The sequence below is a fragment of the Curcuma longa genome, chromosome 11 (assembly GCF_044706935.1).
Source record: "Curcuma longa cultivar G26 ecotype Majalengka, Jawa Barat chromosome 11, ITB_CL_G26_1.1, whole genome shotgun sequence".
NCBI classification, from domain to species: Eukaryota; Viridiplantae; Streptophyta; class Magnoliopsida; order Zingiberales; family Zingiberaceae; genus Curcuma; species Curcuma longa.
The window spans coordinates 31,759,593-31,776,888 of record NC_133871.1 but is presented as its reverse complement, the minus strand read 5'-3'; the positions used below and the strand labels follow the sequence as shown (position 1 = coordinate 31,776,888).

General features: G+C 35.3%; 1 protein-coding gene across 2 annotated transcripts; it reads right to left on the bottom strand.

Moving 5' to 3' along the window:
• Window positions 1-2,766: 2,766 nt before the first annotated feature.
• LOC141841625 (uncharacterized protein At3g49140-like) lies at window positions 2,767-12,411 on the bottom strand. Of its 2 annotated transcripts, XM_074729806.1 has the most exons (12): window positions 12,348-12,411; window positions 10,529-10,618; window positions 8,367-8,598; window positions 7,946-8,048; window positions 7,806-7,870; window positions 7,604-7,711; window positions 7,398-7,496; window positions 6,630-6,777; window positions 6,310-6,419; window positions 4,225-4,377; window positions 3,887-3,982; window positions 2,767-3,303 (listed from the first exon to the last, which is right to left on the bottom strand). In XM_074729806.1, exons 2-12 carry the CDS (start codon window positions 10,603-10,605, stop codon window positions 3,199-3,201), a joined length of 1,296 nt encoding a protein of 431 aa, XP_074585907.1. In that variant the 5' UTR covers window positions 10,606-10,618; window positions 12,348-12,411; the 3' UTR covers window positions 2,767-3,198. The 2 variants fall into 2 exon arrangements, with proteins under 2 accessions (XP_074585907.1, XP_074585908.1); XM_074729807.1 differs by lacking the exon at window positions 12,348-12,411 and having other exon boundaries at window positions 10,529-10,677.
• Between the last annotated feature and the right edge of the window lie 4,885 nt (window positions 12,412-17,296).

The window sequence follows — 17,296 nt, the reverse complement described above, 5'->3', positions numbered from 1 at the left end:
ATAAGGATAATTTATATATATATATATATGAATGAGAGGCTATCTCGACCATCTAGGTTAATGTAAGTAGGGCAGGTCGCAAGAGAATAACACGTCCCATCATTTCCCGTTCTTTATTGTAAAAGTTAGTCTGCAATGCAAGGAACAGAGACGGTCGACTTGCCAACTGAGACAGGAGACCTAAAAAGGATTTTGTCATCCAACAACCTCAAAAAAGAGAATTATTTCTTATTTTATAATTTATTTGAAAACCCCAACAAATAAGGTACTACTCTTTACTAAGTTCCCACTCAGGACTATTTAATTTACATATATATATATATATATATATATATATATATATATATATATATATATATATATATATATATATATATATATATATATATATATATATATATATATATCGATGTATCCCAAGTGGTAAGCATGAAAACATATATATATCGATGTATCCCAAGTGTACCTCTCTCCCCCACATGAAAACCTACTCAATATCTGATTTATGTGTATCTTTACTGTGGTACATGTGGTAGATTTACAAAATTGAATATGGATCGAATCATGGGATTGACAATGTCCTCCCACTTGAGGGTCTCCTCGGTACCTCCCTCCCCTACATAGGAGCTTACTCAGTATCTAATTTATCTGTATCTTACTATAGTACATGTGATAGATTTGTAGAATTGGGCATAGATTGAATCGCGGGATTGACAGTCGTGAAATATCCTCCCACCTAGTACTTGATCGGTACCTCCCTTCCACATAGAAGTCTATGTAGTACTTGATTTAACCTCCTACCACCCTTCGTCTTCTACAAAAATAAAATAAAATCCGCCACTCCAGTAGTCCTACAAAATCCGTCACTCCAGCAGTCCCACATGATCGGTCCTACGACCATCTGTGATGAGGTAAATTGAGAAACTGTAATTGATCACGACAGAATAAGATATTGCTAACTTTGTCAATATTTGAACTATTGTCCTCTTCTGCAAGTCTGTTCCATTGTAACCAACGCAGCTCCCCCTACCACCCTCCGTGTGCTATATTCACATACTCTGCGACAGCAAGCAGACACTTTACGAGCCTTGCACGTTTGCTACCTGCAGGTTTGGTCTTGTTCTTAAAGTTGTTTTTGTTTTGTATAAGCTTTTGGGTGATGGATCATCTATTTTGTAATGTATACAGTATATTGACTCGTAGTCAAAATTCAGTATTCTCCTTCAGCATAGCGAGATTGATGTGAATGTATTGCGCCTCAGAAGGATGTCTCAGAAGCTGTCAGTAAGGCAGCTCTCAGGTTCCGTTCTTCTGTCAATTGTGCTCCCAATTTTCAGGTTATAGTTACTGAATATATCCACCAGATCCAGATCAAGAGAAGACGAGCACTGAATGCTTCTAGTACGAATAATATAGTTAAGCTCGAGAATGCAGGTTGAAGACTGTTGTGTTTGTCAGTTTAAAGAATGAAGTGTCTGATTTTTCTGTACAGAAGCTTATCTAATTCTATAGATGGAGATGACCTCCTGAAATGAGAAGGCTCATTGTGTAAGGTATGACATGATGTTCTTGTTCTTCAAATAGACTTTTGCTTATTTTTGGATACCATTTGTAATTTTATGAAAGTTCTATGTTCTAATTTTTCACACCGAGTGCTGGTATTCTATGTTTTGCATGTTGTCAAAAGTAGATGCATTCATGCACCATCCTGAGCATATGATTGCAAATGAAGGCTTTTAGATTTGACAAGTCTATCCCCTACTATTGCTCTTAACTAGGAAAAATGTAAAGCTTAGTTAAGCCATAGTTACCAGTGTCTTATTACAGTTTAACCTAAGGATGATCATTAACTATTCTCGAAGATTTGTAGTCATGACATGATGTTATCCTTCTCTACGCAACAATCACCCACACATTGAAGACACAAGAAAACACAAAGAACATTAAAAAGAGAAAGGAACAAAACAAGAATAAGTGAGATCTAAAGAGGGGCAAGACTGGTTCAACAAGCTTGTTGTTACCTGGTTTAAGATATATCATTGTCTAATGGTAGGAAGTATATAGAGCCAACACAGAGTAAACACATCCAGAAGTACCCTTTAATATTCATAATCTTCCATTGCCAAATATTTCTTTTGTTCTCTTTTATAGTCACTTTTGTTTCAGGAAAGCAAGTTAAAGATCTGCCTGCCAATTAACATCAATACATCAGATGCTTAATGCAATATGTTATTTACCAAGTTTTCCATGTTATGATCTGCCAACTTTTCAATGTTTGTTTACTCAAGATCAATATCTTTGCTTTGTGTAGGTCATGCAACAATATAATTGGATTTTACATAACTGTCCATCTCAGCTGATGAGATGATCCTGTAAGATTGGTGCTTGAGCAACCAAATCAGTCATATGGAACTATGGGTCAGCTATTTTGCAACTTAACAATGTACATTTTATAGGGTAAAACAATTTTTTCTTATGAGAATTTTGATTTAAATTTTTTGATATAAAATTAAACATACAACTCTGGATCGAAATGCACATTTTATTTTTACTCACAGATATACTAGTTTATTTTTGTTTGCTCATTTGAACTTTAAATTAGACCAGATACATTAATGTCTGAGTAAAAGTAAAATATTAGGCCTCAGACAAGAATGACACAATCCATTCCATTACAGCATTATCAACCAAAAGAGTTTAAGCTGGTTCTCAATCTTCTCAATGAACTGCAGTTAATTTCCATGTGAACTCTTTGAGCTCGTCAAATTATTGGGGAAAAAATAAATAAAAATAAAATGGTATGTGATGAAAGTTGCTACCTCACTCAGAGTACAAGCCCACAAACAGGGCATCTGTTCCATATATAAGAACAAGCTGGGAGTGCTAACTAGTTAGGTTTACTGGCATGTGTGCCACCATATCTATTACAAACTCCTGCAAATGCTAAATTGGTAACTGATTGACCATTTTAGCAGCCGCATTCTTGTTCTACACTCATCAATTCTCTTCATATGCTTTCATTTCAAATTTCAGCTTCAAACCAACACAAGAAACACTACTCCTTATTGCATAGGATAGCCAAGCGATGGCTGCTCTTGGATGCAAACAGAACTAAATATTTCTGAAGTTATTTCTCATAAAAAAAAAGATTGAATTTGTTCAAGATGAAATCACTGATCATGAAAAGAGAAGGCAACTTTACAAGTCTGCGAACTCATCTGTTGCAGTTCTTAGGTTTTTCCTGTGATACTGTGGGAAAAGCATTTTTTTGATCTTCTTTTCAGCTGCACTTTCAGAAATAACCTGTGTTGATAAATGGATCGATTATAGATTGATACAGACAATTAAAAATATAAAGTAGTTAAGCAGAATATGTAAAACTAACTAACAGAACATGTTGAGTAAAATTGGGATAGAGTAAGGATTCTAAAAGTCTATGAGTGGAGACTCTTCGTACATAAATTAGTTTGGCATTTTCCCAACTCAAAGCAAACCAACATTAGAGGAGATTGTAGTTGCCCACTAACATGGATCCTCTTGCGTTTTACCAATATTGGATCAAAAGAATCACTATCCGTATCCATTTAGATGCTTGAGTCGCATCACTAAAGAATGCAATAAAACTATGCATAATTGTATAAATCTATGCAGACTATCTTTGACATGAAATAACTCTCAGTGAAAACACCTTAACATTGATTGAAATTTACACAAATTCAATAACAGAAGCACAAAGGAAGGCCATTCAGGATATAATATAAAGTAGTAAAGAATGAAGAGATCATATGGCTAATGCAATTAGTAAATATTAACTCAACTTGAAGAAGCATACATGGAAAAACAATGTTAAGACAAATAAATAGGTTCCCACTATGAAAATACTTACTCTAGCACTAAATGGAAAACGAAGAGTGTGAGCTTCCATCCCACAGTATACTCTTACATCTATGCCAAGACTATCTACACCGATGAGATTTGCTACCTGGAAATTAACAAAAGGCTAGTCAAGAGAGATTCAGGTTCATCCAGAACATGACACTCAAAACAGTGAACAAACTTTAACATAAAAAAGATTCAAACTCCACCGTTATAATGTGTCAGGACAGCAATCTAGCATACTTATATCGCCCCCAAAAATAACAATGTAAAAAATAAGTAGCCAACAGCTACAAATTCAATCTGCCAAAGTCAAAGGATATATCTTTCATTCCAAAAAGGAGTCACCTCAACATTAAGCCCTTTCCTCCTGCGACAGAGAGCTTTCAGAGCAACACTGCTCTGTGCTCCATATTTGCTAATGCGCTCCATAATTGCTGATGCAGAATTTGCAAGCAGATCAGGTTCTGCATCTTGAAAATCTAGCAGATTAATTGTTGACTGCATGGATGGAACAGCAGTGTTGTTTAAGAATATGGACCATGGACTTGCGAAGATAAAAAAAAAAAAAAAAGGGCAGCCCCAGTGCACGAAGCTCCCGCCATGCGGGATCCGGGGGAAGGATCCATTGTACGCAGCCTTACCTTGCCTTTGGCAAGAGGCTGTTTCCAGGATTTGAACCCGTGACCTTTAGGTCACATGGCAGCAACCTTACCATTGCGCCAAGGCATCCATTATTGACTTGCGAAGATAATGGAGAGAAAAAGATGAAAGGAAGACCATTTTTGTGAAGATAGGTTTTAACAAATCCAAGAAAAAATAGCTCATTTACCAAATTTATGAGTGAACATAGCTATTAAATCAGTGTTAGAATTATTAGAGATATTAGGAATTATGTAGAGTGGGTTTAGCCCACAACGAATGTTTCTAGGATATATATAGTCCTATATATACTATGTAATAGTTGTAGTTCATGCATCTAACTTAAAATTTGATAATTATTGCTACCTCTTATTTGTAAATCCTCCAACAGTAAAATCCAACTGACTGAAGATATTTCATTTTTATTTTTTTAGAATATGTAGAGATCACTTTTCATATATTCAATGTGACCTTTTTTATACCTTATCCAAAAAAAATGTGACCTTTTTTATTGTTTTCTCATTTAATGGAAATCATAAATAAAATTTTCCCATTATAAATATTCGACATGTTTGGCACTATTTTTTGCCATTATCAAAGATTTTATAGTACTCAAATGTAATTAATGATAAAAGTTGCACCTGCCAAAATTCTAGTTCCCACATATATAATAAAACCTGATTTCAAGGGGTGAATTTGACAAAGGTCACCACAATTAATTTGTCAATCTTAAATTATTCACTTCAAAAGTGGAGGGTTGAATTTTACCATGTCCTCTAATCGTTTGAAGGTAATTAAAGATGAGATTTCTACCCGTTGAAAGACCCAGGATCAACATCAAGTAAAGCTCCATACGAAGGGGTGGAATTTGTAATATCTTACATTCCCCAACCCTTTCTGGAAAGGAGATAAGGTTGGATTTCCTATCTTGCATTCCTTCAGCCGTGTGGTTATCTCCGGTAAGATTTCAAGCAATCACCCACTACAGCACAACACCGTGGATGCCTTCCTTAGGCTCATCTTCCTCATTGTTGTCTTCTGTTGCTGCTTTAACAGGATCCTATCATCCTCCATCCTTTGAACTGACAGTTTCTGGTCCTCCCATCCTATCTCGCCTTAAGCCTTTCGAGCCCATTCTCCTTGATGGGCAAAAAGACATCCTAGCTTCCCACTGTCAGCTTCTCCATTTGATCTAAATCCAATCCTCCATTTATTCATCCAGAGTTCACAACTTTCCAGGCATTGTGAAGCTTCTTTAGTCTTTTAACTCTTGCGAATCTTTCTGAAACCTCCTCATCTTTCTTCTCTATGCATTTCAGCTGCTTACTGCTTAGCAAACAACCTCCTTGCAGTTTTCTTTCCTACTTACATCTTCCACTGAGGAGTTTCCTGCTTGCATTTTCAGCTGAACAACTTCCACTGTGCCAATTATCAAGAAGTTGTCGAGCCCCTCTTGTTTGCTGTTGGCATCATTCAGACCTCACCTCATCCTCTCTCTATCAATGTGTGGATCAATCAACACATTGATCTGAACTACATTGTTTTATTTTTTATATCATTTCTTAGTCAGTTTATGTTCTTGTAATTCTAGTTTATGTAACAAGTCGGACACAAGTAGTTTCTATCCTCCAGTTTAAGGGGCTGTAGAGTTATGTAGTAGGTTTACTCTCCCATTGAATGTTTTAGTTTGAGTCATTTTAGTCCTATATATACTACGCAATAGGTGTCTCTTAACAATAACTCCAATATCATTATTTTTTCATCCCACTTGACACAGAAAGGAGAACTTGCCTGATCACCATATACAGAACTTAAATCCATTGTCATGATCTCCAGCTTGTAAAATGTTGAGCTTATTGTTCTGCCGACTTGTTTCGAGTTAAAATTCAGCAAACCCACATCTACACAAAATATGTATAACTGATCAGTTCATACAGCTAGTAGGTAGTTGAAAGAAAGGCTTTTTGGAATCTTACATTGATGTTGTGGTCATTACATTTTTTACCATGATGTCAAAATTACACTATATTAGGAATAATACAAGAAAATAACAACCATATTTTTTATTGGAATATTGAATTCACCACCAACCAAAATTTTGAATGAATTACCTCTCCAATCAGAAATATAGTTGTCCTCATCGTGGTAAAACAACTTCCTCAGATAAGATTCTTCATCTATAAAAGCAGGTCTTAGACAACCAACAATTTGAAGCCCATTTGATGGAAAGTCCACCTTCTCAAATTTTGTATGGACAACCTGTAGATAGCCATATAAAAATTTTTATTGAGGTTACCCTTGATGACATTCATGAACAAAATTCTCAACGAAAGCAATGTGATAAATCTACTCCTCGAAAGAATCAAGTTTACTAAGGTTTTCTAAGATTATTCTAAGAATTTGATCGCATCAACTAATGTACTTCATCTTGCCACGGAAACCATTGGAACACATGCAATCATAGTATTATAATATGCTCACAGAGCATATCAGCGCATAATTCAATAAACTTGATAACTACGAATACTTTGACTCAAGGAACTTCTTGAATGAACTTATGAACCTATTGGTGAACCCATTGGAAGGTCACTTCATTTCGAGTTTCTACAGATTAAACATTTTCAGCAAATCTATGACAAAATGAATTGCTCTATTACAAAATGGAGGGGAGAAAAAGTGACATATGGCACAATGTTACCATGTAATTTGTTTATTGAGTACTTCTGTCAGAGATCTGTTAACAATGCATCTCCAATGATCCATAAATAAGTAGACAAAACGACATGAAAAGGCATGTCCGAATGAGTAAATGGTCAAGAATCAGATCTGCAAGGTTGGAAAAATAAATTCCATTTATGAATTAGACATCCATTTTTTACCTTGGTTAGACATTTCGCAAAAAATAGAGGATGAGTGTAACGCAAAGTATCTGGCATGCCCCAACTTATAAGAGTATCAGTTACTTCTGTATCGTCAATCTGTAATAGATGCAAAGAAATGAGACTGCAATAGTTTTAATTCTTCAGAGTTGGTAACAAAATATTAGTCAGTGAGATTGCAGGCTGCTTATTTTGAGTGCATAAACCTCCTTGAACTCAGGCAACTCAATACCATCTTCTTCATCCATTTCAAAGGTGTCAAAAACTGCATTGTTTGCTCCATATATAAGGGAATCATAACCTATCAGAACTATCTGCAAACATAATTCAAGTGGGTAAATTGTAGCATTTCCTTTCCAAATACAAATTATGAAACAGTGATCTATTCGTGCCAGAGAAATTGCCTACCACAGGGCTGCTGGCACTGCGATCTTGCAAAATATTTTCATCATCAAATAACTCAAAAAATATATCTGGAACAAATAGAAGAAAGATGTTAATGAAAAAATTGAGTGCCAGATAGGAAAGATGTTAATCAAGAATCCGACCTCCATAGTCATCAATGACATAATGAAATTCTGCCCATGCAACATGGCGATGTGGTTCATTATGTACCCCTCCAGGAAATATTAGCAAAGCCTTGTTATTAGCCTAAAAAAACAGAAATCCTTAGACCTTGGAAATCATGAACTTTCTGCAATTGAGTAGTCAGATCAGCACATCTAAAGCATTCACACAAAAATAAGCTTTACAATTGCACTTTTCGGTATTAAACATTTTTTTAAAAGTGCTAATGTGCCAAAAAAAGAAGACTCAGTACAAACAATATGATACTATGGTAATGGAGAACATTCTGCCTACCATGCACACATATTCACCATAAGAAATGCACATGTTTAGGTTTAAAGAGCTAAACCTAGCACATCCACAATGTGGAAATTTCCACATCCAAAAAACTACAAAGAGTACCTCAACTACCGTCCTAGCTATTTCAGCATCTACAAGCTTCACGTTCTTGTTTTTGTTCTTCTTACGTTCTTTCAATTCTTCAAGTGGGTGGTAACCATAATTTCTGTTATGATTAGATGAATCAGGTACTGAGTCTGAGTAATCTGCAGCAACCTGGACTCTTGAAACACATAATTCATTTGTCATGTGCAGCCAATAAGATTGTTTGGATGTGAAGTAGGTCCTCCTGCATCTGAGATTAAAAAAATAATAAATAATTTAATATTTTTTTGGTGAATTAACATGAATATGTGGAAGAACTCCATGCCTGCATGACACAAACCTTTTTGAACAAAATCACAGGCAAATATGAATGAACCTAAGTCTTCAATCAAAAGGAAGTTGTAGCTCGAGAATATCTTGTAGAATAGTTTATCAATGCTTATAGACATCTAAATTACCCAACCATGAAAATGATTACTTAGAAAGAGTCTCAAAATTCAATCTAAGTAAACAGAAGAGACTAGTTGAAGGGCCAGAAGGGGGCATAACAATTGCTACAAATATACTATCTGGTTAGACCAGGAACTGATACCCTAAATTAAGCCGCAGCATAAGTTAAGAATAGGCAAATCCAGAGAACCTAAAGAAAATCTTTGAACTCAAGCCAGATTAGTTGAGCAAACTTGCTAAACTTTTATTTTTTAAATTTCTAATTTGATCTGATTGAATCAGTTGGATCAATGAACCCACACTAATTGAACTACCAATCTAAGTTCAAAACTTTGGGTGTTGTGACATGTTATAACTTCCAAGTAATAGAAAGAAGAAACTATCGAGTTCAAAACTAAAAATACATATAAGATAGAACAAAGTAAACTGGATTATCATGAAAAAATGCATAATATTTACAACAAGAGTTCATTGTAATTCTAGGTTTTAAAATCTCTTTCCAAACTTGAGTTTAGGTGATCAGTCGGAGTCAAATGATTTAGATACCATATTGGATTACCGACACACAATACCGGTGGCAAATTGGAGATGGAAGGAAGAAGAAGATGAAGAAGAAAAAAAAAGCGAACTCCCATGCTCATGCAGTCCTCCCGAAGCTATTTGCGGGCTAAAGAATACGCTCATAGAGCTACATTGCAAGTTGTCCGGTCTATATAGTGAGTTGACATGATGTGCACAAAGTTGTACTGAGTAGTAGCAGAACCAGCCTGTATAGTAGAGTCGTACTGAGTAGTAGCAGAGCTGGTCTGTATAGTAACTCAACATGATGCTCACAGAGTTGTAGCAAGTAGTAGCAAAGCTTGATGAAGCCCCCTTTGCTCATACAAGATATTCACGAGTTATGCGGGGTTATTCTAAGTCATAATAGAGGAAAAGATGTTCCATGTCCTATCGCTCACAAAAAAAAATGTTTCCAAAGTGCTCGCATGTCATGGAAGAAAAATGATTCCATTGTTTGAAATCGTTAAATATTTATTAGATTGTCAAATGTTTGAACCTATTACTGACATCAGATTTGTACAAATAATGGGTTCAATTATACTTCTTTTATTTTTTTTCTTCATACTTTGTTATTTTATTTCAATCCTGCAGTGCAATTGACAACATTTTAACTAAAAGGCACTATGTCGGACCTGCAAGACATTTTGAAAATTCTGCAATATAAAAATATGCTATTACTTAGTGACCATGTAAACTATCCCTTGATTCAAAATTCTTAACATGGTTTGGACGTTTGATCAAAGAGAAAGACAAGCACATTTCTAAAGAAAATTTAAAAGGGACAGTCTCATTAAGGTAAGATGCCCCAGCAACAGTAAGAGAGCACAATAATTCTCAACATAAAAGACAGTTCATGCCAATTCAATTTAGAGGAAGGAAGAAGCCTCAACTAGGCAAAGGAAACCTCAACAGTAAGATGCATTTATTTTCTATTGTGACTGCATTGCAACAATAAATCTTAACAGCCATGTTGTTTCTTTTACTATTAGATTTTTGTATACAATAAATCTATTACGAGATAGTGGTAGACAACAATAGAAGTTATAGCTTGCTAACTCTGGTGGTACAACACCCAGATGTCTATGACAGAGATCAAGGGTTCAATCCTGCATTAATCTTAAGTATTGTACCATTTAATATAGTAATTTCTTTAAAAGAAAATAGCACACCTGAAAAGCGAATAATCAGGTCTTATTCGACCATCAAAAGTAGTGTTGATCCAGCTAGCAGAAATCCCAGCTGACATTGAGCATGAATGCCTTCCAACCCACAGTGGAGAGATACAGGATAAACATGAGTTATGACTTATGCAGAAAAACAAGATGGAAAATAAATTACATTATGGGCAGAAAAATTTCAATACAAACAACAAAATGACTGGAGCTTGAAGTAAAAAAACCAAATCAATAAGTTAAGAAGTAAAGCTCCATCATATCAATCATCCATAGACAGAAAATGTACCTATGAAGAAAGTAAAAGTAGCTCCATTACCTCAGTGCAATTTCTCAAATTGTGTTGTCTTCTATGAATTGTGTCATAGATATGTCATTCATCTCAATATAAAATCACGTACAATAATATAAAAACTAATTATGCTTTTAAAGAAATAATTTTACATTATAAACAATTAATTAATCTTTCTTAAAAAATGTTTTCTATAACATAAAAGATTACTACAATTTTAAAATTATTAATTTTAAATGAGTTGAGTCACCTGTTTACTATAATCAGTTTGTGCCATGTCTTTTCTGGGTTATCTCTTTGTAAAATATATTTAAGTAGGGTCTTATTATTGGTTGCAACTATTGTCAGACATACTTACATGAGAATCAGTTACAAAACTGGCTGCCACTTTCTCATGGTACCTAATAAAAAAGGGCAGCCCGGTGCATGAAGCTCCCGCCATGTGGGGTCCGGGGAAAGGATCCATTGTACGCAGCCTTACCTTGCCTTTGGCAAGAGGCTGTTTCCAGGATTTGAACCCGTGACCTCTAGGTCTCATGGTACCTAATAAGAATGTTAATTTGGCTAGATTGTGTGCATCCTCCAAAAGGTACCCCTAGGAGAAAACCCACCTATTGTTGGCTGATAAGTGGATAAATGTCGCTTCAAGCTTCAAGCCCAACTAAGAAGAGCACTGCCAATTATCACAAGATCAACTTATTCCCCCATGATGGCTCACCACCCACCTAGCATGGCTGCTTAGCAGCTCCAACTCAAATTCACCAACTCGGGCCGCCAACCCATCATTCCCTTCAGGTGACTTACTCAGGCGTCATCATTAAGAAGTGCAAGGTTCATCCATTGAGACAGCAAGTCTTGACATATAACAGGAGGTGCCAGACAACTCATAAACGTTACCTCCTCCAATTGTCTCCAAGTACTCCTAAGTACAAAAATGGGCTGACTTCTCCATATTATGTCGAGTAAAGCATTGTGTCCTAAAGATACCTTATTCTAATTATCTTTGTGCACTATCCTCTTCTCGATGGTTAACCCATTCTGCTATAATCTAATCATATCAAATGTCAATGAATTATAAAAAATGTCGGCTCAGAAGAAATGGATTATTTTTTCTAATCCATTTTTAATCAACTACAAATGGATCAGACAGCTCCAGCCTGATAATATCCAGTATCAATGAATTACAAAAGTTCATTACTTTCTTTTTATTTTCGTTGGCTCATAAAAAAATAGAAATTACCGCAGAAGAAATTACATCTAATCGATAGAAAAACAGAGTAGGCCAAAGGGGAAAAAATGTTTTAATCAACTGCAAATGGATCGGCCACGGAAAAATCCCAAAGAAGGACACAAAGTCGAATCTTTTTACATTCCAGCAAGACTCAGGAAAGTAAAGGATCTGACTTCAGCCCTTCGTTTCGGGAGTCATTAACGATGGCTCGAGTTGGCCCTAGAAAGAAAGATAGAAAGGATCCATTACCGAGGTAAACGGATCCGGAAAGAAGCAAAGGAAGGAAGAGATACCAAGGGCGTCCGAGTCCGCGTCCGCTTCCGCCTCCGCCTCCGCCTCCACCTCCGCCTCAGCCGCCAGAGGAATTCGCCCGCTGCTGCAGTGCAGGGCTGCCGCCGTTATCGAGCATTTGGGTTTTTTTTACATATACATCCCCCTAAGTTTTGTTATCTGTAAAATAGGCGATGCTATAATTTATATCAAAAGAATTCATAGTTTTAATAAACGTATTGCATTTTTTTATTAATATTCATATTCCCAATTAATAATAATATATTTTCACAGATGTACTATTAAAATACCGAATTTTCTTCACAATCTTCAGTTTTCAAGATTGGGTTTTTTGTTTTAATTATAATTTTTTTAGATTACCCTTATAAAATATAGATAAATAAATTCTTTTACTAGTCCCACTCGTAAAAAAAATTCTTAACATAAATTATAATTTTATCTCCAATTAATCCAATTAGAATAAAATTTTAAATTTATAAAATAAAAACAAGAATGCTCATAAAAAACAATAAATTTAAGTTTAAATTTATTAAATATAATTTTATAATTCCGCTTACCAAAAAAAGAATTCAAGTCCATGATTTTAGTGGTTTTAAAAACTATAGGCGTTTCTTCGTTTGTTATTTGTTTCTTAGAACATAGAGGTTCTCAAAAAACATAAACCAAAAAAGACAAGGAAAAGTTGGCTCTTTGGATATGAACAATTCGCGATTGGATAGGGGAAATTTAATGCAGCAAATGAGAGCCATTAAATCTGCACGAAGCTCACCTTGAGAAACATTGTATGTCATCTGATTCGACGAAGCCGAAACAATGCTTTCATCTATAATAGTCAATTGTAATTTTTCGATTTACCTTCTCATAGATAATCGTGAACCGATTGCACTGTGTGACCTGGCATGTTGTTCTTAAACATCTTCTTGATTTATCTGCTTGCTACTCTGACAAATAATATTTTTAATAATAATGCATCTTGTACCAGTGATATGAAATGCTGTAGGGCATCATGTCCTTCATACTTCGTTGGATGAGGTTCCAAGTTCTTGGAACCCAATTTGAGCAATCTAGATACAATGAACAAGATCTGGATTACCTGAAGATACCATGAATTGACATAGCCATGTTGCCTTGTCTGCCATTGTATCTGAGTTGAGGATCCTGAGAACATTTACTTGATTAAAAAAGTGAACCCATAAATCATTAGTATTCATCAAATGGTTGTGATTTGAAATATGGTTTCTTGAGAAGGGACCTAACAAAAGCATCAATTTTCTCACCTGGTAGAAATTACAGCTTTTTTGAACTATCAGCAGAAGATATCTGAGAAAACTGATACACACTAACATAAGGCCTGTACATCTTTTCTATTTGTTCAATTAATGCTGAGACAAACTAAGCTTTTTTTTTTTTTTGCTAGTAATTAGGAGTTTACAAACAATTTATGTTGACAACATTCAGTGAGATTGAAATCAATATGGTTCAGGGAAAAAATGTGGAAAAGAAAATTACCAAGTAAAGTTTACTACACTCTAAGCAATGCTGAAGAAGACTTTTGGCTTTGTCAAGAGCCACATGCAAAGAGCATAGTGCCTCTATGCCAGACTTACTTCTGGGTCTTGCAGCTTCTACGAAGGGAAAGATCTCCATTACCTTACTAATAATTGCATGAAGCACTCTAAACATTTCCCCATGTACCTGCACAAACAAAAAGACGACTTAGTTTCATATTCCAATCATTCTAAACAAATGTCTTCTCAAGAAAATCTTTCTTCTTGAGATATAAAATTCCAACCGCAGAAATAACTTTGACACTTTGAGACGCTCCCTATCAATTTCATTAGAGTATTCTTTTAAAAAAGGTATTCAATATCTTAGGATGAAATAGTACCATTGCAGGCATAGAAGCCATAGATGGTATTAGACCTATTAGAATACGACACAGCAGACTTAATGCTCATGGAAACAACAAATAGCAACGGCAGCATTGTTAAGGCAAGCTTTTCCAAAACGTTTGTTCGGGAAAGCTGATCTAGAACAGTCAAGCGAGATTCATTCGCGATATCGTTCTTTTTTTTTTTTTCTTTTGAGTCTTTGCTCTTTGGAGTCTTATTTCCGTTAGAACAGATTGACAACAATACCTTTGGGTCACCAGCTATGAATAAACGCCCTTCGAATTCAGCCGCGTCCATCACTCTCACCGAAAAGGTGAATCAACTGTATCCAGGAAATAGAAAGTAACAATAAGAACAACAAAATCAAAACCCTCGTCGCACACTAAAATCCCAACCCCTCGAAAACTAACTCCCACCAATTTTCCCTTTTTTTCCGGAAAAAAAAACAATTTCAGATCCAAAATCAAAAGGACATTTTTTCAGTATGAGAACCCCGGAGAGCAGGAGCTCGGGTCCTCCCATCCTCCGGAACCAAATGAATAATCAACGGAAAGAACGCCAAGCTCGAAATCCCCCAAGTATACAGAAAATTTTCCGGCTTGTCAATCAGAAACCCACCAAAAAAAACAAAATGTCTCAATCACCAGCGCCGGAGCAGTCGATTCAGATGAAGTCACGCATTGCATGACAAGATCGAGATCCCATCTCCTCCACCTCCCTCGATAGGACAAGGGTTTCGAGGAACGAGCTAGTTAAAAAAAAACAAAAGGCGCTCATTGCGAGAGGGAAGCGAGAATCGAGCGATCGAGAGATGAGTAACACAAAGCGAGAGAGATTCCATCAACCATTCCCCATGTCCCCTCTCTGTCTCTCTAATATATAATTATTCAACTAATCGGCAGTGATTAACAGTGCTAATAGAATAAATTTGTACATTAAACATTATCTAACAAAATTAAATTCGCATCATGTCTCTTCACTAAATACCATAATTCCCACTGACGCCAACACTATGTACCTTCGTCTTACCTGCACTTCCATTAGGTGAACGAACGGGCCTACTTGCCCTACATGGCAGGCCACGTGGTTGGTGCGTAGAAGTAGGTCTTTTTATTTTGACTCATCCAGACCGTCGACTGTTCCGTTTATTAATCATAGAGGTGGGGACCAAGAAAACGGACGGCCAGGATCGCATGGATCGACCAATTTCAAAACATAATTTACAATTGTCGGTTGGATTTAATTAATTCCATGTCTCCCAGTACTAAACTTGCCGACCTACTCGTCGTTTTCTAGGCACGGAAGTACCCCTAACCATCACTATAATACGAGGTGATTAATTTGGTATTACATATATTTTGATGAAATGTAGGGGTATTATTGGAATTTCGATTGTATCTCCAATCACTGGGTACGGAGACCCGTAGACTACGCTGTCGGCTGCGATCGGTTCCTTCAGGTCCGACACGTGGCTTCCGCCTCGTCGCCCGTTTTGGCGGGGATTTCGCCTAACGTTATGCTGGCTTATATCGGACGGCTCTCGATCGCGTGATCTATGAAAGATGCAAAAAACACGAATCCATTCTGCCAATCTAATACCCGCCTCGCTATTGCAATCAAGAGGGGCCCAGTTGAAATCGACCAATTGCAACGCGGGTTTAAGCGTCGTAAGATAGAGAATTACATGGACGCTCAATCTTGACCGTCCACTTCGGAGGTGGGGTCCGTGATCCGGATATGTGTCCTCCGTACGGTAAAGGTGCTCTTTGTTTTTATGCGGGAGATTAGTAGCTTAAGTATCATTACGTGATTCTAATTAGTTTTTGTTTTTATGCTTCTGTAATTTAATAACAAGATTAGGAAAGATGTTATGTTACTTTCGAAAGCATGATATCAACTAATCCTTTTTGACAGATAAAAAATGAAGTTTTAGAAATTGATATGTTGATTTCTTTTCTATTTTAGTTAACTTACCAAATAATTAAGTAAAGCACATTTTGCTTTTAGAGATAATAATAATAATAATAATAAAAGTTGCAATTAAATTTATGATTTAAAGAAAAAGATTTGTAAATAATTGGATGTGCCACATGGAAGACATAGAGGTTAGGCAACATTTGATGCCAAAGTAGGGAATTGTCGCTAAGAAAGCATGGCATCTAATGTGCCATCCAAAATTTTTTTATGAACTATGAATTAAAAATTATTAAATCTATAGATTTAGTGTTGGTACTTGCTAGGCAAGATGGAAGCAAACCAATAGTTGGAACATTTGAAAATATTTATTTGTGTGTTTCTCGATTAAAAATAAATGTTGTTGATTAGTGATTTATTATTGAATTTGAATGTATTAATTAAATTATTAATTAATGAGTATCTTTATTTCTAAAGTTAATGTTATTGATGGTTTGCTATTAATAAGAACAATGGAACCTTAGGTGATCAACCAATTGCGGCCTTGCTTTTGTTAGCCAAAACCGGCCTTATTATTAGTTATTGCTCTAGCAAATTAAAACAGTGATAACAAATATTTGTGAAGAATATTAATTAAGAAAAGTAAGATTTAAATGTATTTTAATATAATTTTCCATTTATAGTATTTTTAAAAACAACTAAATATTTGAAAAAAAATTTAATTTATAAAATTTTAAAAGTATTTTTAAATAAGTATTTCATTTACAAATTTTAAAATATTTTTGTCTGACTATTTATAAAATTGGCCAAGAAATTATATTTTAATTTTATGATAATTTGTATAAGAAATATGAGGTCGATTACATAAATGTCTTTTAATGTTTTGTTCACAAAGTCTAAATTGCGTGATCTAGATTTTATACTTACTACTTAAAAAAGTTGCACTTTTACAATTAAATTCATAAATATCATTATATTAAACATCTTAATTTACATAATATATTTTGTCTATTATGATTTTTTTAATCATATAAACTCTTCATAATTAAAAAAAGATGACGATTTCATTAGGAAAAAAAGAGAGAGGACAACTGTTGACGAAAGGAGAGAATAACACGGGCAGTTTGAAAAATAGTCAAAATCTA

Coding starts and splice junctions, on each gene's coding strand:
- LOC141841625 (XM_074729806.1), bottom strand. CDS start 10,605: ATGTCAGCTGGGATTTCTGCTAGCTGGATCAACACTACTTTTGATGGT. Junction 8,599..10,528: donor CCTGATTATTCGCTTTTCAG/GTGTGCTATTTT, acceptor TTTTAATCTCAG/ATGCAGGAGGACCTACTTCA. Junction 3,983..4,224: donor GGAAAGGGCTTAATGTTGAG/GTGACTCCTTTT, acceptor GTTAATTTCCAG/GTAGCAAATCTCATCGGTGT.